General features: G+C 37.7%; 1 protein-coding gene across 8 annotated transcripts in view; it reads left to right on the top strand.

Moving 5' to 3' along the window:
- The window catches only part of PCYT1B (phosphate cytidylyltransferase 1B, choline), a 174,963-nt gene that overhangs the window by 147,306 nt on the left and 6,171 nt on the right, over positions 1 to 21,486 (top strand). Inside the window, exon 8 of one of the 8 annotated variants that reach the window (XM_057538949.1) lies at positions 12,561 to 12,820. The exons of 4 other annotated variants lie outside the window; for them this stretch is intronic. In XM_057538949.1, coding sequence (XP_057394932.1) covers positions 12,561 to 12,650 — 90 coding nt within the window. In that variant the 3' untranslated portion in view covers positions 12,651 to 12,820. Of the gene's footprint in view, positions 1 to 3,234; positions 9,870 to 12,512; positions 12,821 to 21,486 lie in introns of those variants that run through there. 3 more of the 8 variants (XM_057538950.1, XM_057538948.1, XM_057538952.1) reach the window with 3 other exon arrangements.

Genomic DNA, 21,486 nt, shown 5'->3' with positions numbered 1-21,486 from the left:
AAAGGAGACATTACAACTGATACCACAGAAATACAAAGGATAAGAGACTACTATGAACAATTATACACCAACGAATTTGACAACCTGGAAGAAATGGATAAATTCCTAGAAACATACAGCCTACTGAAACTGAATTGTGAAGAAATGGAAAATCCAAACAGACCGATTACTAGTAAGGAGACTGAATTAGTCAATCAAAAACCTCCTTGGGATTAATATATACACACTACTATATATAAAATAGATAACCAACAAGGACCTACTGTATAGCACAGGAAACTACACTCAATATTTTATAATCACCTATAAGGGGAAAGAATCTGAAAAAGAATGTATATGTATGTATATATATCTGAATCACTGTGCTGTATACTTGAAACTAACACAACATGGTAAATGAACTATACTTCAATAAAAAAATTATATATATATATATAAATATATAAAGTTTCACATATACTACTTCCTATGGTCTGAGCATTTGTGCCCCTCCCCCCCCCCCATTTCATACGTTGAGATCCTAACGCCCAATGAGATGGTATTAGCAGATGGGGCCTTTGGGAGGTGAGTAGGTCATGAGGGCAGAGCCCTCATAAATGAAATTAATACCCACATAAAAGAGACCCCAGAGAGCTCCCTTGCCTCCTGCCACCACATAGGGACACAAGAAGGCTATGAACAGGAAGAGGCTCCTCACTCGATCATACTGGCACCTTGATCTTGGACTTTTCAACCTCCAGAACTGTGAGAAATAAATTTCTGTTATAAGCTAAAGAAAACAAAAAACAAAAACCCACCCAACAAAAGTCCACAACCAGATGGCATTACTGGTGAATTCTCTCAAACATTTAAAGAATACCAATCATGTTCAAAGTCTCCCAGAAAGAAAAGAAAAGAAAAAAAAAAAAGGAAGGAACACTACCAGGGCAATATCCCTGATGAATACAGATGCAAAAATCCTCAACAAAATATTAGCAAACCACATTCAACAATACATTAAAGGGATCATACACCATGATAAGTGGGATTTATTCTAGAGCTGCAAGGATGGTTCAACATCCACAAATCAATGTGTTATATACCACTTTAACAAAATGAAGAATAAAAACCATGTGCTTACTCAATAGATACAGAAAAAGCATTTGACAAAATTCAACATCCATGTATGATTAAAAACTCTCAACAAAGGGTATATAGAGGGGAATGTACCTCAACAACATAATAAAAGCCATATTTGACAAGCCCACAGCTAACATTATACTCAATGATGAAAAGCTGAAATCTTTTCCTCTAATATCAGGAAGAAGTCAAGTATGCCCCTCTCACCACTTCTATTTAACACAGTATTGGACGTCCTAGCCATATAGCAATTAGGCACAAAAAGAAACAAAAAGGCATCCAAATTGGAAAGGACAAACTGTCACTATTTGCTGATGACATATTATATATAAGAAACCCTAAAGACTCCACAAAAAAACTGAGAAATAATAAATTCAGTTCAGTTGTAGGATACAAAGTCAATATACAAGAATTGTTGCATTTCTACACACTAATAAAAACTGTCAGAAAGAAATTAAGACAACAATCCCATTTACAATTGCATCAAAAAGAATAAAATACATAGGAATAAATTTTACCAAGCAGGTGAAAGATCTGTACACTGAAAACTATAAGATGTTGATGAAAGAAATTGAAGACACAAATAAATGGAAAGACATTCTGTGCTCATGGATTGGAAGAACATTGTTAAAATGTCCATACTACCCAAAGCAATCTATAGATTCAGTGCAATCCCTATCAAAATTCCAATGGCATTTTTCACAGAAATAGAACAAACAATCTTAAAATGCATATGGAACTACGTATAATCCCAAATAGCTAAAGTAATCTTGAGAAAAAAGACCAAAGCTGGAGACATTGTGTGCCCTAATGTCACACTATATTACAAAGTGATAGTAATCAAAACAGTGTGGGATTGGCATAAAAACAGACACATATACCAATGGAACAGAATAGGGAGCCCAGAAATAAACCCATGCATATATGGTCAATTTATGACAAAGGAGGCAAGAATATACAATGGGGAAAAGACAGTCTCTGCAATAATGGTGCTAGGAAAACTGGATAGCCACATGCAAAGAGAACGAAACTGGACCACTCTTACACTATACACAAAAAGCTAACTCAAAATGGATTAAAGAACTTAGTGTAATACCTGAACCCATAAAACTCCTACAAGAAAACATAGGTGGTAGGCTCCTTGACGTTGGTCTTCGCAATGATTTGTTGGATTTGACACCAAAAGCAGAGGCATCAAAAGCAAAAATAAACAAATGGGACTACACCAAAGTACAAAGCTTCTGTAGAGCAAAGGAAACCAACAAAATGAAAAAGCAACCTAACAAATGGGAGAAAATATTTGCAAATCATATCTGATAAGGGGTTAATATCTAAAAAATATATATATATATAAAACTTATACAACTCAACAAAAAATCCTATGATCCAGCAAAATGAGATCATAGATACAGACAACAGATTGGTGGTTGCCAAAGGCAGAGGATGGGGGGTGTGCAAAATGGGTGAAGGGGGTCAAAAGTATAAAATTTCAGTTATAAAATAAGTCCTGGGGAACACACGGCACGCCTCAGGCTGTTCCAACATCATGCCGGCCTCTGCTGCCAGAGGCTCGCCCTGCATTCCGTACCCCTCCCTCCCCCCAGCCTGAGTGAACCAGAGCCCCCTAATCAGCCCCTCCTTTAACCCCCTCTTGTCTGGGCAAAGAACAGATGCCAGAGGGCGACCGACATGCAGAGGCGGGGCCAAATCCAAAGCTGAACCCCGGGAGCTGTGCGAACAAAGAAGAGAAAGGGAAATTTCTCCCAGCAGCCTCAGGATCAGCAGATTAAATCTCCACAATCAACTTGATGTACCCTGCATCTGTGGAATACCTGAACAGACAACAAATCATCCCAAAATTGAGGCAGTGGACTTTGGGAGCAACTGTAGACTTGGGGCTTGCTGTATGCAACTGACTAGTTTCTGATTTATATGTTGATCTTAGTTTAGTTTTTAGCACTTGTTGTCATTGGTGGATTTGTTTACTGGTTTGGTTGCTCTTTTCTTTATTACTTTTTAATTTTAATAATATTAAAATTCTTTTTTATTTTAATAACTTTTATTTTATTTTACTCTATTTTCTTTCTTTCTTTTTTTTCTCCCTTTTCTTCTGAGCCATGTAGCTGACAGGGTCTTGGTGCTCCGGCCGGGTGTCAGGCCTGAGCCTCAGAAGTGGGAGAGCCGAGTTCAGGACACTGGACCACCAGAGACCTCCTGGCTCCATGTAATATCAATTGGTGAGAGCTGTCCCAGAGATCTCCATCTCAACACTAAGACCCAGCTCCACTCAACGACCAGCAAGTTCCAGTGCTGGACACCCCATGCCAAACAACTAGCAAGACAGGAACACAACCCCACCCATTAGCAGAGAGGCTGCCTAAAATCATAATAAGTTCACAGACACCCCAAAACACACCACCAGACTCGGTCCTGCACACCAGAAAGACAAGATCCAGCCTCATCCACCAGAACACAGGCACCAGTCCCCTCCACCAGGAAGCCTACACAACCCACTGAACCAACCTTACCCACTGGGGGCAGACACCAAAAACAACAGGAACTATGAACCTGCAACCTGCAAAAAGGAGACCCCCAAACACAGTAAGTTAAGCAAAATGAGAACACAGAGAAATACGCAGCAGATGAAGGAGCAAGGTAAAAACCCACCAGACAAAACAAATGAAAAGGAAATATGCAGTCTACCTGAATAAGAATTCAGAGTAATGATAGTAAAGATGATCCAAGGTCTTGGAAATAGAATGGAGAAAATACAAGAAACATTTAACAAGGACCAAGAAGAACTAAAGAGCAAACTAACAATGATGAACAGCACAATAAATGAAAGTAAAAATTCCCTAGAAGGAATCAATAGCAGAATAACTGAGGCAGAAGAATGGATAAGTGACCTGGAAGATAAAATAGTCAAAATAACTACCACAGAGCAAAATAAAGGAAACAAAAAATGAAAAGAACTGAGGACAGTTTCAGAGACCTCTGGGACAACATTAAACACACCACCATTCTAATTATAGGGGTCCCAGAAGAAGAAGAGAAAAATGGACTGAGAAAATAATTGAAGAGATTATAGTTGAAAATTTCCCTAACATGGGAAAGGAAATAGTCAATCAAGTCCAGGAAGCACAGAGAGTCCCATACAGGATAAATCCAAGGAGAAACACACCAAGACATATATTAATCAAACTGTCAAAAATTAAATACAAAGAAAAAATATTAAAAGCAGCAAGGGAAAAGCAACAAATAACACACAAGGGAATCCCCATAAGGTTAACAGCTGATCTTTCAGCAGAAACTCTGCAAGCCAGAAGGCTGTGGCAAGACATATTTAAAGTGATAAAAGGGAAAAACCTACAACCAAGATTACTCTACCCAGCAAGGATCTCATTCAGATTTGACAGAGAAATTAAAACCTTTACAGTCAAGCAAAAGCTAAGAGAATTCAGCACCACCACACCAGCTCTACAACAAATGCTAAAGGAACTTCTCTAGGCAGGAAACACAAGAGAAGGAAAAGACCTACAATAACAGACCCAAAACAATTAAGAAAATGGGAATAGGAACATACATATCGATAATTACCTTGAATGTAAATGGATTAAATGCTCCAACCAAAAGATATAGACTGGCTGAGTGGATACAAAGATAAGACCTGTATATATGCTGTCTACAAGAGACCCACTTCAGACCTAGGGACACATACAGACTGAAAGTGAGGGGATGGAAAAAGATATTCCATGCAAATGGAAATCAAAAGAAAGCTGGAGTAGCAATACTCATGTCAGATAAAATACACTTTAAAATAAAGACTATTACAAGAGACAAAGAAGGACACTACATAATGAGCAAGGGATCAATCCAAAAAGAAGATATAACAATTGTAAATATTTATGCACCCAACACAGGAGCACCTCAATACATAAGGCAAATGCTAACAGCCATAAAAGGGGCAATCAACAGTAACAATAATAGTAGGAGACTTTAACACCCCACTTTCACCAATGGACAGATCATCCAAAATGAAATAAATAAGGACACACAAGCTTTAAATGACACATTAAACAAGATGGACTTAACTGATATTTATAGGATATTCCATCCAAAAACAACAGAATACACTTTCTTCTCAAGTGCTCATGGAGCATTCTCCAGGATGGATCCTATCTTGGGACACAAATCAAGCTTTGGTAAATTCAAGAAAATTGAAATCATATCAAGTATCTTTTCCGACAACAATGCAATGAGACTAGATATCAATTACAGGAAAAAAAACTGAAAAAATACAAACACATGGAGGCTAAACAATATGGTACTAAATAACCAAGAGATCACTGAATAAATGAAAGAGGAAATCAAAAACTACCTAGAAACAAATGACAATGAAAACACGACAACCCAAAACCTATGGGATGCAGCAAAAGCAGTTCTAAGAGGGAAGTTTACAGCAATAAAATCCTACCTCAAGAAACAAGAAAAATCTCAAATAAACAACCTAACCTTACACCTAAAGCAATTAGAGAAAGAAGAACAAAAAACCCCCAAAGTTAGCAGAAGGAAATAAATCATAAAGATCAGATCAGAAATAAATGAAAAAGAAATGAAGGAAACGATAGCAAAGATCAATAAAACTAAAAGCTGGTTCTTTGAGAAGATAAACAAAATTGATAAACCATTAGCCACACTCATCAAGAAAAAAAGGGAGAGGACTCAAATCAACAGAATTAGAAATGAAAAAGGAGAAGTAACCACTGACACTGCAGAAATACAAACAATCATGAGAGATTACTACAAGCAACTCTATGCCAATAAAATGGACAACCTGGAAGAAATGGACAAATTCTTAGAAAAGCACAACCTCCCGAGACTGAACCAGGAAGAAATAGAAAATATAAACAGACCAATCACAAGCACTGAAATTGAAACTGTGATTAAAAATCTTCCAAAAAACAAAAGCCCAGGACCAGATGGATTCACAGGCGAATTCTATCAAACATTTAGAGAAGAGCTAACACCTATCCTTCTCAAACTCTTCCAAAATATTGCAGAGGGAGGAACACTCCCAAACTCATTCTGTGAGGCCACCATCACCCTGATACCAGACAATGATGTCACAAAAAAAAGAAAACTGCAGGCCAATATCACTGATGAACATAGATGCGAAAGTCCTCAACAAAATACTAGCAAACACAATCCAGCAGCGCATTAAAAGGATCATACACCATGATCAGGTGGGGTTTATCCCAGGAATGCAAGGATTCTTCAATATGGGCAAATCAATCAATGTGATACACCATATTAACAAACTGAAGCAGAAAAACCATATTATTACCTCAATAGACGCAGAAAAAGCTTTCAACAAAATTCAACACCCATTTATGATTAAAACTCTCCAGAAAGTAGGCATAGAGGGAACTTATCTCAACATAATAAAGGCCATATATGACAAACCCACAGCCAACATCATTCTCAATGGTGAAAAACTGAAAGCATTTCCACTAAGATCAGGAACAAGACAAGGTTGCCCACTCTCACCACTATTATCCAACATAGTTTTGGAAGTTTTAGCCCCAGCAATCAGAGACGAAAAAGAAAGAAAAGGAATCCAAATCAGAAAAGAAGAAGTAAAACTGTCACTGTTTGCACATGACATGATACTATACATGGAGAATCCTAAAGATACTACCAGAAAACTACTAGAGCTAATCTATGAATTTGGTAAAGTAGCAGGATACAAAATTAATGCACAGAAATCTCTTGCATTCCTATACACGAATGATGAAAAATCTGAAAGAGAAATTAAGGAAGCACTCCCATTTACCACTGCAACAAAAAGAATAAAATACCTAGGAATAAACCTACCTAAGGAGACAAAAGACCTGTATGCAGAAAACTATAAGACACTGATGGAAGAAATTAAAGATGATACAAACAGATGAAGAGACATACCATGTTCCTGGATTGGAAGAATCAACATTGTGAAAATGACTCTACTACCCAAAGCAATCTACAGATTCAGTGCAATCCCTGTCAAACTACCAATGGCATTTTTCACAGAACTGGAACAAAAAACTTCACAATTTATATGGATACACAAAAGACCCCAAATAGCCAAAGCAATCCTGAGAAAGAAAAATGGAGCTGGAGGAATCAGGCTCCCTGACTTCAGACTATACTACAAAGCTACAGTAATCAAGACAGTATGGTACTGGCACAAAAACAGAAATATAGATCAATGGAACAGGATAGAAAGCCCAGAGATAAACCTACACACATATGGTCACTTTATCTTTGATAAAGGAGGCAAGAATATACAATGGAGCAACGATAGCCTCTTCAATAAGTGGTGCTGGGAAAACTGGACAGCTACATGTAAAGGAATGAAATTAGAACATTTCCTAACACCATACACAAAAATAAACTCCAAATGGATTAAAGACCTAAATGTAAGGGCAGACACTGTGAAACTCTTAGAGGAAAACATAGGCAGAACACTCTATGACATACATCACAGCAAGATCCTTTTTGACCCAGCTCCTAGAGAAATGGAAATAAAAACAAAAATAAATAAATGGGACTTAATGAAACTTAAAAGCTTTTGCACAGCAAAGGAAACCATAAACAAGACCAAAAGACAACCCTCAGAATGGGAGAAACTACTTGCAAATGAAGCAACTGACAAAGGATTAATCTCCAAAATTTACAAGCACCTCATGCAGCTCAATAACAAAAAAACAAACAACCCAATCCAAAAATGGGCAGAAGACCTAAATAGACATTTTTCCAAAGAAGATATACAGAGTGCCAACAACACATGAAAGAATGCTCAACATCATTAATCATTAGAGAAATGCAGATCAAAACTACAATGAGATATCATCTCACACCAGTCAGAATGGCCATCATCAAAAAATCTAGAAACAGTAAATGCTGGAGAGGGTGTGGAGAAAAGGGAACACTCTTGCACTGTTGGTGGGAATGTAAATTGATACATCCACTATGGAGAACAGTATGGAGGTTCCTTAAAAAACTACAAATAGAACTACCATACGACCCAGCAATCCCACTACTGGGCATATACCCTGAGAAAACCATAATTCAAAAAGAGTCATGTACCACAATGTTCATTGCAGCTCTATTTACAATAGCCAGGACATGGAAGCAACCTAAGTGTCCATCATGAGATGAATGGATAAAGAAGATGTGGCACATATATACAATGGAATATTACTCAGCCATAAAAAGAAACAAAATTGAGTTATTTGTAGTGAGGTGGATGAAGTTAGTCTGTCATACAGAGTGAAGTAAGTCAGAAAGAGAAAAACAGATACCGTATGCTAACACATATATATGGAATCTAAGGAAAAAATAAAAAATAAAGAAAGGTCATGAAGAACCTAGTGGCAAGACGGGAATAAAGACATAGACCTACTAGAGAATGGACTTGAGGATATGGGGAGGGGGAAGGGTAAGCTGTGACAAAGTGAGAGAGTGTCATGGACATATATACACTACCAAACGTAAAATAGATAGCTAGTGGGAAGCAACTGCATAGCACAGGGAGATCAGCTTGGTGCTTTGTGACCACCTAGAGGGTTGGGATAGGGAGGGAGATGCAAGAGGGAAGAGATATGGGAACATATGTATAACTGATTCACTTTGTTATAAAGCAGAAACTAACACACCATTGTAAAGCAATTATACTCCAATAAAGATGTTAAAAAAAAGAAATGGAAATAAAAACAAAAATAAACAAATGGGACCTAATGAAACTTCAAAGCTTTTGCACAGCAAAGGAAACCATAAACAAGACGAAAAGACAACCCTCAGAATGGGAGAAAATATTTGCAAATGAATCAACGGACAAAGGATTAATCTCCAAAATATACAAGCAGCTCATGCAGCTCAGTATCAAAAAACAAACAATCCAATCCAAAAATGGGCAGAAGACCTAAATAGACATTTCTCCAAAGAAGATATACAGATTGCCAACAAACACATGAAAGAATGCTTAACATCACTAATCATTAGAGAAATGCACATCAAAACTACAATGAGCTATCACCTCACACCAGTCAGAATGGCCATCATCAAAAAATCTAGAAACAATAAATGCTGGAAAGGGTGTGGAGAAAAGGGAACCCTCTTGCACTGTTGGTGGGAATGTAAATCGATACAGCCACTATGGAGAACAGTATGGAGGTTCTTTAAAAAACTAAAAATAGAACTACCATATGACCCAGCAATCCCACTACTGGGCATATACCCTGAGAAAACCATAATTCAAAGAGTCATGTACCACAATGTTCATTGCAGCTCTATTTACAATAGCCAGGTAATGGAAGCAACCTAAGTGTCCATCGACAGATGAATGGATAAAGAAGATGTGGCACATGTATACAATGGAATATTACTCAGCCATAAAAAGAAACGAAATTGAGTTATTTGTAGTGAGGTGGGTGGACCTAGAGTCTGTCATACGGAGTGAAGTAAGTCAGAAAAACAAATACCGTATGCTAACACATATATATGGAATCTAAAAAAAAATGGTTCTGAAGAACCTAGGGGCAGGAGAAGAATAAAGATGCAGACATAGAGAATGGACTTGAGGACACTGGGATGGGGAAGGGTAAGCTAGGAAGAAGTTAGAGAGTGGCATTGACATATATACACTACCAAGTGTAAAGTAGATAGGTAGTGGGAAGCAGCCGCATAGCACAGGGAGATTAGCTTGGTTCTTTGTGACCCTAGAGGGGTGGGTTAGGGAGGGTGGGAAGGAGACGCAAGAGGGAGGGGATATGGGGATGTATGTATACGTATAGCTGATTCACTTTGTTATACAGCAGAAACTAACACAACAATGTAAAGCAATTTTACAATTTTATAAAGCAATTTTATTATACTCCAATAAAAATGTTAAGAAAAAAAAGAAACTATTGCCTAATCTAAAGTCTTACAGATTTACACCAATGTTTCCTGTAAGATACATTTTGAGTTAATTTTTATATGTGGTATGAACTAAGGTTCAAATTTATTCTTTTGCATATGGATATCCATTGTCTATCACCATTTGTTGATAAGGATACTCTTGACATCCTTGTTGAAAATCAATTTACTTTTGATATATGGGTTTATTTCTAAGTGTTGTCATCTTAATAATATTAAATCTTCCAATTCATGAACATAGGATGTCTCTCCATTTACTTAGGTCTTTAGTTTCTTTCAACAATGATTTGCAGTATACAAGTCTTATATTCATTGATTAAATTTACTCATAAATATTTTTTTCTTTTTGTTATTTTAACTGGATTAAAAAAATTTTTTAGATTGTTTATTGCTAATGTATAGAAATACAACTGATTTTTTTCTATATTCTTAAAAAAAAAAGTCCTGGAGATGTAATGTGCAGCATGGTAATAGTTAATAATACTCTTGCCTATTTGAAAGTAGATCTTAAAAGTTCTCATCACAGAAATTTGCAACCATTTATGGTAACAGATTAACAAGACTTATTGTGATCATTTATATATATATATATATATATATATATATACACACACACACATATATATGTACATATTATAGGTGTGTTATATATATATATATGTTGTACACCTGAAACTAATATAACATATGTAAATTATACCTCAAAAATATAAACATGAACATAGACTTTTTTCCTCTATTGTTTACTGCTATATCCTCAGGGTTTAGATTAATTCTCAAACCATACATAGTGTGCTGTCAGTAAATGTTTGCTGAAGCAATGAATCTTTTGTGAGCTTTCAGATTCTCCATTCCAGGAAAACCCTCCATAATATTTTGTAATAGACAAAATGTTTCTTTTCAACACCATCTTAGAAATACTTTAGCCATGCTAGCAAAAACAAAAACAAAAAAACCCCATCATATGTATATGCATACACACGTACATATACATATATACACACATATACAGTTATTTATACATCATTTTGTTTATCCATTCATCCATCGATAGACATTTAGAGTGTTTCCACTTTTTGGCTATAAACATTACTATACAAATATCTATTTAAGTCTCTGCTTTCAAGTCTTTTTGGGTATATACCCAGAAGTAGAATTGCTAATCACATGATAATTCTCTTTTTAATTTTTTTGAGGAACTGCCATACTGTTTTCCTTAGTGGCTGCACCATTTTACATTCCCTCGGCAACGCACAGAAGTTCTAATTTCTTCAGCACGTGTTGTTTTCTGTTTGTTTCTTATAATAGCCATTTTCATGGCATTGCTAAGTTTTAAGACTTAATTTTGAGAAAAGAAATATAAAATTCAGTTCGTGGATCTGAACTAGATTTCCCACTTGTCTTTTGGACAGTTTGAAAAATTTGTCTTCCAACAAATACTCAAGTAAAACATGAGTAAACATGGAAAGCTTCCTACTATGAAAGTTATGGAGAGCTGGTCATGAGCAGGGGCTCACTTCCTAGCTGGGTAGCCTTGAGCAAGTTCATTTACCTCTCAGCCACTTCCTAGGGTTGTTGGGGGGATTAAATTTTCTCATACTTTAAAGCCCTTTTTAACAGTGCTGGGTACCCAGGGCACGTGTCGGGCACTGTTTCAGGGTGAGTTGTTGCTTATTGATTTGCACAGAACTGAAACTCTCCATGAGTTCCATCTTGATTATCAGAGGTCCAAACCATGCGTAACTAGGATATTTTTTATCTCCTTTTTGGTGGTGCCAGAATATATCTGAAACACTGAAACCTTTAAAGGCATTTGTCAAGACATTTACTGCCTTACTAGATATTAAGAACATTTTTTTAAAAGGGAAAACATTGTAGGAGGGGAAATAGAAAATTATTTTCATGTGGACAGGACTATAAATGGGATTGTTTTCTTGGGAGAAAACTTTATAAATGGAAACCTCTTAATATAGCAAAAGACTGAATTTAAATTCAGTCTTTTCTCTTTGAAAATGCCATGCCACGGTCTTCATTATTTGTTATATTTCTAAAGTGCTTTTCTTCCCAGGAAGCTCATTACAAACTGTCTCCTGACCTGATTCAATTCAGCTCCTTCGCAGGGGAACCACCCTTCAAAATGTACCAGAAACAGATCAGAGAGCTTGCAAATCTAGTTGTTTTGCGTGGATACTGCATTTTATAAAGTGTGACACCACTGTTTATCCTTAAGGGTTCAAATAATTTCATCCCCTTAGGCAGAATATTCAGTTATGAGGTTGAGTCAAACTATAGTAGACAAGTTGTAGATTCCTTAGAAAGTGGGCTTCTAATGGAAATGCTAACAATCCATTAACAGCAGGAGGGCTAGTGGCTGCCACTAAAAACATACTTAAAGATTACAGTAATAAAAACACATATTTTTAAATGCCTGCTAGGGGCTTCCCTGGTGGTACAGTGGTTGAGAATCTGCCTGCCAATGCCAGGGACACGAGTTCGAGCCCTGGTCCGGGAAGATCCCACATGCCGAGGAGCAACTAAGCCCATGCACCACAACTACTGAGCCTGCGCTCTAGAGCCCGCGAGCCACAACTACTGAGCCCGCATGCCACAACTACTGAAGCCCACATGCCTAGAGCCCGTGCTCCGCAACAAGAGAAGCCACCGCAATGAGAAGCCTGCACACTGCAACGAAGAGCAGCCCCCGCTCGCCTCAACTAGAGAAAGCCCGCACACGGCAACGAAGACCAACGCAGCCAAAAATAAAATAAATTTTAAAAAAAATTAAAAAATAAAAATGCCTGTTAGAAGTTCAAGGATTTTTTTTTTCACATTGCCGTTAATAATAGGCCGCCCTATCCTTTTGGCATTTGATTTTGTCTCATAAATGGGCTTAATCTAAATTAATGCTGTTGTACTACAGCATTTTTTTCTGTTTGATTTTGAGGGGTTTGGATGTCTTTTGGCAGAATTATCAGTGCCTTTAATGGAAGATGAATAATCGGTGTATTCGTAGAATTATGGAATTTTAAATCTGGAAAGGATCTCAGTGATCAGCAAGTCATCTCTCTTGTATCTGCTAGAGGAGATTTGAGCTCCTAAAAAGTAATGGGCTAGAACTTAAAAAGGGAAAATGACTGCGGGGGAATTGATGTTGTGCCTGAGGCCTTAGTATTTTCTTACCTGTGACATTATTGCAATGCCCTTTGGCCTAATCTCCTTGCCTCAATTATCTTTCTTTCTTCCTACCGTATCTTTTTTTGATGGTAAAAATAGTATGTTCATTGTAGAACTATTAGAAAGTGAAGAAAATAATAAAAGAGACTAAAAATCACCTCTAGCCTCATCACCCAGAGTAGTCACTGCTAATATTTGGCGGGTATTGCCCCCATTTTTTTTTCCATCTACATGTATATATTTCCTTTTACAAAATTGGGTTCATGCAGAACATACTATTCTAAAATCATTTTTACTTTGCAATAGCTCATGAACATTTTCTCACATTACTGAATATTCTTTAAGGACTTGATTTTCATCAGCTGCTTAGTGTATAATCTCAGAGCTGTGCAAGATTTCTCTAACCTGTTTAGGGAGTTTGACGTTTTGTCCATTGACACTGCGATGAATATCCATGTACACAAATTTACATCTCTGATTGTCTCCTCAGGAAAAAAAGTTTTTGTGCCTATTGCCCAATTACCCCTCCGAACGACACTACTATTTTACCCTTCCACCAGCAGTAACAGGAGAGTAGTCTTTTTCCTGAGCCCTCACCAACACTGGCCATTACAAATTTAAAAAAAAATTTTGGGGGAGTGACATCATCAAGATGGCAACATAGGTCATTCCTGACTTTGTTCTCCCTCACAAGAAGAACTAACAACTATTCACAGAGAAGACACCACTGAGAGAATCCTAGAACATTTGGGTGAGGCTGAAGGACCCCCTGCACCATAGAGACCAAGACAGGTGGCATTAGAAGGGTAAGAGGAGCCGCTACGTGCTCACCGCACTGCCCCTCCCCCAGGCCAGCATGGCACCGTGGAGAAATCTCCCCCAAGCCTCTGGTTCCTCCAGTGGCGAAAGAGGCCCACATGGACATCCAGCTCTCCCAGCACTGTGGGTTCTTTCTTGCGAGACCATCTCTGGTCTTACCCCATGGAGATTGCAGAGGAATCTGAAGGACTTGACCACTGAGAATCTCATCATGCCACAACCAGCACTCTGATCTTGGCGGACCAAGTTCCTATGTGCAGTGCCCAAGTAGTAGCCCCAGCCAGCCACTTTGTCCATCTGCAGAGTCAAGTCATTGGCACCGTCTGACCTGGGAACTCAGTGGAGTCCAAGTCTGTCTGATTTGGGTCCTCAAACAAAGATATTTGGCCCTGGAGCCCGGTCTGTCCCCACGCATGCAGGGGAGCTGAGTTTTAACCCCCACTGACTGCTGAGTGAAGCTCCCAGCCCCACCCGACCAGAAAGCCTGGCCAGAACACCTGGGAAGCTGCATAGCCTGGCAATACTTGAGCACAGAGTCTGGCAGGCAGAGCTGACAGACGGCAGAGCAAAGCCAGTGGCTGTGTTCAGCTAGGGAACTTAGGGTGCAGGTCAGCTTGAATCAAGACCACCAACAAAGAGCCTTTCTGGCCTTAGAATTAGTTCTCCCACAGTGCCCAGGAAGGGAACCTAATTCACAGCCCCACTCATTGCTGAATACACCTTGCAGCCCACCCGACCATGGAATCTAACTAGAGCACATGGGAAGCTGCCTAGCCCATCCAACAACCCTGCGTACAGTGGCACTTGAACAGAGCAAAACTGGTGGCCCTGTCTGGCCAGGGAATTCAGTACACACTCTTGCCTGGCTCAGGTCCCCAAACAACAAGCCATACAGGCCCTGGGGCCTATTCTGCTGCCCCACCAGGGAAGAGAAGCTAATTCATAGCTCCACCTACTGCTGAGTATAGTACCCAGTCATGACCATCTAGTAATCCTGACCAGAAAACCCAGGAAGCTGTGGAGCCCAACCTACAGCCTCACTTGTGCAGGGAACCAAATCAGCAGTCCTATCTATCTGTTCTCAGGCAGCAGCAAGCCCTCCCTGCCCCATCACCTCAGAACTTGGGCAGTGGCCTCACCCCAAAATAAACCCTGATAGCAAACCATTCCTGCCCAAGGATGTTACCAGCAAACACATCCAGAAACCCAAACTGAGCTGACTGTCTCTGCCAAAGCACACATGTAAAGTCTGGAGGAGAAGACCACTTACTCATATGTGCATATACCAATGTAAGAAATCAAGGATCATGAAAAATCTGGTTAATATGACAGCAAAGGAAACTAATAAAGCTCCAATTACTGACCCTAAAGAAATGGACATCTCAGAACTTTCAGACAGAGAATTCAGAATAATCCTCCTAAAGAAGTTTAGTGAACTACAAGCACACACAGACAACAAAATTAGGAAAACCATACATGAACAAAATGAGAAACTCAGCAAAGAAATCGGAACCATCAAAAAAAAAAAACAAAAACAAAACCCCAAACAGAAACCCTAGAGCTGAAAAATACAATGACTGCAGAACTCAACAATGAGCTTCAAAAGCAGACTCTACTAGGCACAAGAAACCTAGAAGTCAACTCCAGTTGGGAGCAAAAAGAAAAAAACAATGAAGAAGATTGAATAAAACCTATGGGACTTACAGGACACAATCAAAAGAAACAGTATGTGCATTATGGGAATTCCAGAAGGAGAAGATAAAGAGAAAGAGACAAAGTGTATTATTTAAATCAATAATGGCTGAAAACTTCCCACAACTTGGGAGAGAAAGGGACATCCAGATCCATAAGGCACAAAGGACACCAAATAGGTTAAACATGAGTAGGGCTACACTGAGATTATAATTAAATTGTCAAAAGTCAAAGACAAAGAATTTTGAAAGCAGCAAGAGAAAAGAGAAGTTACCAACACTGGAACTCTCATAAGACTTCTGGTAGATTTCTCAACAGAAACGTTTCATGTCAGGAGAGAATGGAATGGTATATTCAAATTTTTGAAAAAAACCATCAACCAAGAATTCTATGCCTGGCAAAGCTATCCTTCAGAAATGAAGGAGAGATAAAGGTATTCCTGAAGAAACAAAACCTGAGGGAGTTTATCACCACTAGATCTGCCTTACAAGAAAGGCTAAAGGGAGTTCTTTGAGTAAAAGGACACTAAATAACATCATAAAACATAAGAAGGTAGCATAAAACTCACTGGTAATGGTAAGTATATAGTCAAAGTTAGATTCTGTAATGTGGTAACAGTGGTACATAATTCACTTATAACTGTATGTTAAAAGTTAGAAAAAAAGGACTTCCGTGGTGGTGCAGTGGTTGAGAATCCACCTGCCAATGCAGGGGACACGGGTTTGATCCCTGGTCTGGGAAGATCCCACATGCCTGTGCACCACAACCATGGAGCCTGTGCTCTAGAGCCTGTGAGCCACAACTACTGAGGCCGCGTGCCACAACTACTGAAGCCCACACGCCTAGAGCCCATGCTCTGCAACAAGAGAAGCCACCGCAATGAGAAGCCTGCCCACCACAACAAAGAGTAGCCCCCACTCGCCACAACTAGAGAAAGCCTGCACACAGCAACGAAGACCCAATGAAGCCATAAATAAGTAAATAAATAAATAAGTAAATAATACTTTAAAAAGTTAGAAAACATAGTAAAAATAACCATGACTACAATAACTTGATGTTGGTTACACAATATTTAATAATGTATCAACTGTCCAGCAACAATAACCTAAAATGTGAGGGAGAGGACAAGCAAAAGTAAAGTTTAGGAAGTCTATTGAACTTAAGTCGTTATCAGTTTAAAATAGGGTGTTATTATTTTAATATAGTCTATGTAAGCCTCATGGTAATGCTAAGGCAAAAACGTGTAGTATTTACACAAAAGAACATGATAAAGTTGTCAAAGCATACTGATACCAAAAGACATCAAAACACACACAAAAACCACAGCAAGATATGAAACAAGGAACAGAGGAACTACAAAACAGCCAGAAAACAATTAACAAAATGGCAATAAGTCCTTCCCTATCAATAATTACTTTTAACATAAATGGAGCTAGATTCTGCAATCAAAAGATACAGAATGGCTAAATGGATTAAAAAAAAAACAAGATCCAACAATACGTTGCCCACAAGAGGTTCACTTTAACCTTAAGGACACACAAAGACTGAAAATAAAGGGGTGGAGCTCAATATTAAAAAAACAAACAACCCAATCCAAAAATGGGCAGAAGACCTAAATAGACATTTCTCCAAAGAAGACATACAGATGGCCAAGAAGCACATGAAAAGCTGCTCAACATCACTAATTATTAGAGAAATGCAAATCAAAACTACAATGAGGTATCACCTCACACCAGTTAGAATGGGCATCATCAGAAAATCTACAAGCAACAAATGCTGGAGAGGGTGTGGAGAAAAGGAAACCCTCTTGCACTGTTGGTGGGAATGTAAATTGATACAGCCACTATGGAGAACAGTATGGAGGTTCCTTAAAAAACAAACTGAAAATAGAATTACCATATGACCCAGCAATCCCACTAATGGGCATATACCCAGAGAAAACCATAATTCAAAAAGACACATGCACCCCAATGTTCATTGCAGCACTATTTACAATAGCCATGTCATGGAAGCAATCTAAATGCCCATCGACAGACGAATGGATAAAGAAGATGTGGTACATATATACAATGGAATATTACTCAGCCATAAAAAGGAACGAAATTGGGTCATTTGTAGAGATGTGGATGGATCTAGAGACTGTCATACAGAGTGAAGTCAGTCAGAAAAAGAAAAACAAATATCGTATATTAACGCATATATGTGGAACCTAGAAAAATGGTACAGATGAACCGGTTGGCAGGGCAGAAATAGAGACACAGATGTAGAGAACAAATGTAGGGACACCAAGGGGGAAAGTGGTGGGGGTGGTGGTGGTGGTGGTGGTGGGATGAACTGGGAGATTGGGATTGACATGTATACACTAATATGTATAAAATAGATAACTAATAAGAACCTGCTGTATAAAAAAATTAAATTAAATTAAAAACTAAAAAATAATAAAATTTAAAAAAATAAACAGAAAAAAAAAGAAAAGAAAGGGGTGGAAAAAGATAAGCCAAGCAAATGGTATATTTTAAGAAGTCAGGGGTAGGTGTACTTACATGAGACAAAATAGACTTTATAGTAAAAATAGTACAAAGAGACAAAGAATGTCATCATATAATGATAAAGGGGTCAATCCATCAAGAAGATATAATAATTGTAGATATTTATGCATCCAGCGTTGGAGCACCCAAATATATAAAGCAGACCTAAATTGAGAAACAGCAATACAATAATAGTTGGGGACTTTAATACCCCCCTCTCAACAATGGATAGATCATCCACACAGGGAATCAATAAGGAAACAGTGGATATGAACAATGCTGTAGATCAACTGAACCTAAGAGACATATACAGGATATTCTATCCAATAACAGCCGAATATACACTCCTAAGTGCATGTGGAACATTTTTTAGAATAGAACATATGTTAGGCCACAAAACAAGTTTAAGCAAATTTAAGAATATTGAAATCATACCAAGTATCTTCTCTGACCACAATGGTATGAAACTAGAAATCAGTAACAGGAAGAAAACTAGAAAATTTACAAATACATGGAAATTAAATAATACTCTCCTGACCCATCAAAGAAGAAATGAAAGGGGAAATAATGTATCTTGAGACAGATGAAAAATGGAAATACTACATACCAAAACTTATGGCATGCACCAAAAGCAATTCTAAGAGGGAAGTTCATAGCAATAAATGCCTACATTAAGAAATAAAAGTCTCAAATAATATAACTCTATACCTTAAGGAACCAGAAAGAGCAGAACAAACTGAGCCCAAAGTTAGCAGAAGGAAGGAAATAAAGATTAGAGCAGAAACAAATGAGATGGAGAATAGGAAGACAATAGAAAAGATTAACAACACTTTAACAAAACTAAGAGTTAGTCCTTGGAAAAGATAAACAAGGTTGTCAGACCTTTAGCTAGACTCACCAAGAAACAGAGAGGACTCAAATCAACAAAATTATAAATGAAAAGGGAGACATTACCACTGATACCACAGAAATACAAAGGATTATAAGAGGCTACTATGAACAATTTATACACCAACAAACTGGACAACCTAGAATAAATGGACACATTTTTAGAAACATACAACCTAAAAAGACTGAATCAGGAAGAAAGAGAAAATCTGAACAGACCAATTAGTATTAAGGACATTAAATCATTAATCAAAAATCTCCCAATGAAGAAAAGCCCAGGACCAGATGGCTTCACTGGTGAATTTTAGCAAGCATTTAAAGAAGAATTAATGCCAATCCTTCTCAAACTCTTCCCAAAATATTGAGGAGGTGGGAAACTCCCAAACTCGTTTTACAAGGTCAGCATTACCCTCATACCAAAGCCAGAAAAGGACACTCTCAGAAAAGAAAACCGTAGGCCAATATCTCTTATGAATATAGATGCAAAAATTCTCAGTAAAATACTAGCAAACTGAATTCAGCAGCACATTAAAAAGATCTTTCGCCATGGCGAAGGATCCCAAGTGGGATTTATCCCTGAGATGCAAGGATAGTTCAGACACAAATCCATCAATGTGATGCATCAATTAATAGAATGAAAGGGAAAAAATCATATGATCATCCCTATAGATGCAGAAAAAGCCTTTGACAAAATTTAACAACTATTTATGACAGTTGTTTAAAACTACAAACTAGGTATAGAAGGAACATACCACAACATAGTAAAGGCCATATATGACAATCCCACAGCTAACATCATACTCAATTGTGAAAGGTTAAAAACCTGTCCTCTAAAATCAGGAACAAGGCAAGGCTGCCCACTCTCACCACTCCTATTCAACATAGTACTCAAAGTCCTAGCCAGAGCAATCAGGCAAGGAAAAGATATAAAAGGCATTAGGATTGGAAAGGAAGAAGTAAAATAGTCTCTATTTGCATATGACATGATTTTATACATAGAAAATTCTAGAGACTCCATCAGTAAACTGCTAGATCTAATCAATTCAGTAAAGTTGCATGATACAAAATTAACATACAAAAATCAGTAGCATTTCTGTACACTGATAATGAATTATATGAAAAAGGGACTTAAATTATCCCATTTACAGTAGCATCAAAAAGAATAGAATACTTAATTTAACCAAGGAGGTGAAAGATCTCTGCACTGAAAGCTACAAGACATTGAAGAAGGAAATCCAAGAAGACACCGATAACTGGAAAGATATCCCATGCTCATGGATTGAGAGAATTGTTAAAATGTCCATACTACCCAAAGCCATCTATAGATTCAATGTAATTCCTATCAAGATTCTAATGGCACTTTTTTTTCAGAAATAGAAAAAAAGTCCTAAAATTTATATGGAACCACAAAAGACCCCGCCTGTACAGCCAAAACAATCTTGAGAAAGAAGAACAAAGTGGGAGGCATCACACTTCTTGCTTTCAAGCTATACTATAAAGCTGTAGTAATCAAGACAGTATGACAGTGGCATAATAACAGACACATAGACGAACAAAACAGAATTGAGAGCCCAGGAGTAAACCCATGCAAGGGAGCCAAAAATACTCAATAGAGAAAAGACAGTATCTTCAATAAATGGTGCTAGAAAATTGGACATTTACATGTAAAAGAATGAAAGTAGACCCCTATCTTACACCACCCATGAAAATTAACTTGAAATAGATTAAAGATTTCAGTGTGAGATCATAATCCATAAAATTCCCAGTAGAAAACATCAGAGCAAAACTCCTTGACATGGGTCTTGGCAATGATTTTTTGGATATGACACCTAAGGCACAAGCAACAAAATAAATGAGACTACATCAAACTGAAAAATTTTGCATGGCAAAAGAAACCACCTACAAAATTAAAAGACAGCCTACGGAAAAGGAAAAAATATTTACAAACCATGTATGATAAGGAATTAACATCCAAAATATATAAAGATCTCATAAAGTTGAATAGCAAAAAACCAAGTAATCCAATTTAAAAATGGGCAAAGGACCTGTATAGACATTTTTCCAAAGAAGATATGCCAATGGTTAACAAGTACATGAAAAGATGTTCAACACCACTAAATCAACAGGGAAATGCAGATCGAAACCACAAATGTGGTTGTGTGAGCAATAAAAAGACAAGAGATAACAAATGCTGGCAAGTATGTAGAGAAAAGGGAACGCTTGTGCACTGTTGGTGGGATTGTCAACTGGTACAACCAATATGGAAACATTATGAAGGTTCCTCAAAAAATTCAAAATATGATGCAGA

Source organism: Balaenoptera acutorostrata, chromosome X, assembly GCF_949987535.1.
Source record: "Balaenoptera acutorostrata chromosome X, mBalAcu1.1, whole genome shotgun sequence".
NCBI classification, from domain to species: Eukaryota; Metazoa; Chordata; class Mammalia; order Artiodactyla; family Balaenopteridae; genus Balaenoptera; species Balaenoptera acutorostrata.
Note: the sequence above shows the minus strand (reverse complement) of the source record. Positions and strands in the feature narration are given on the sequence as shown.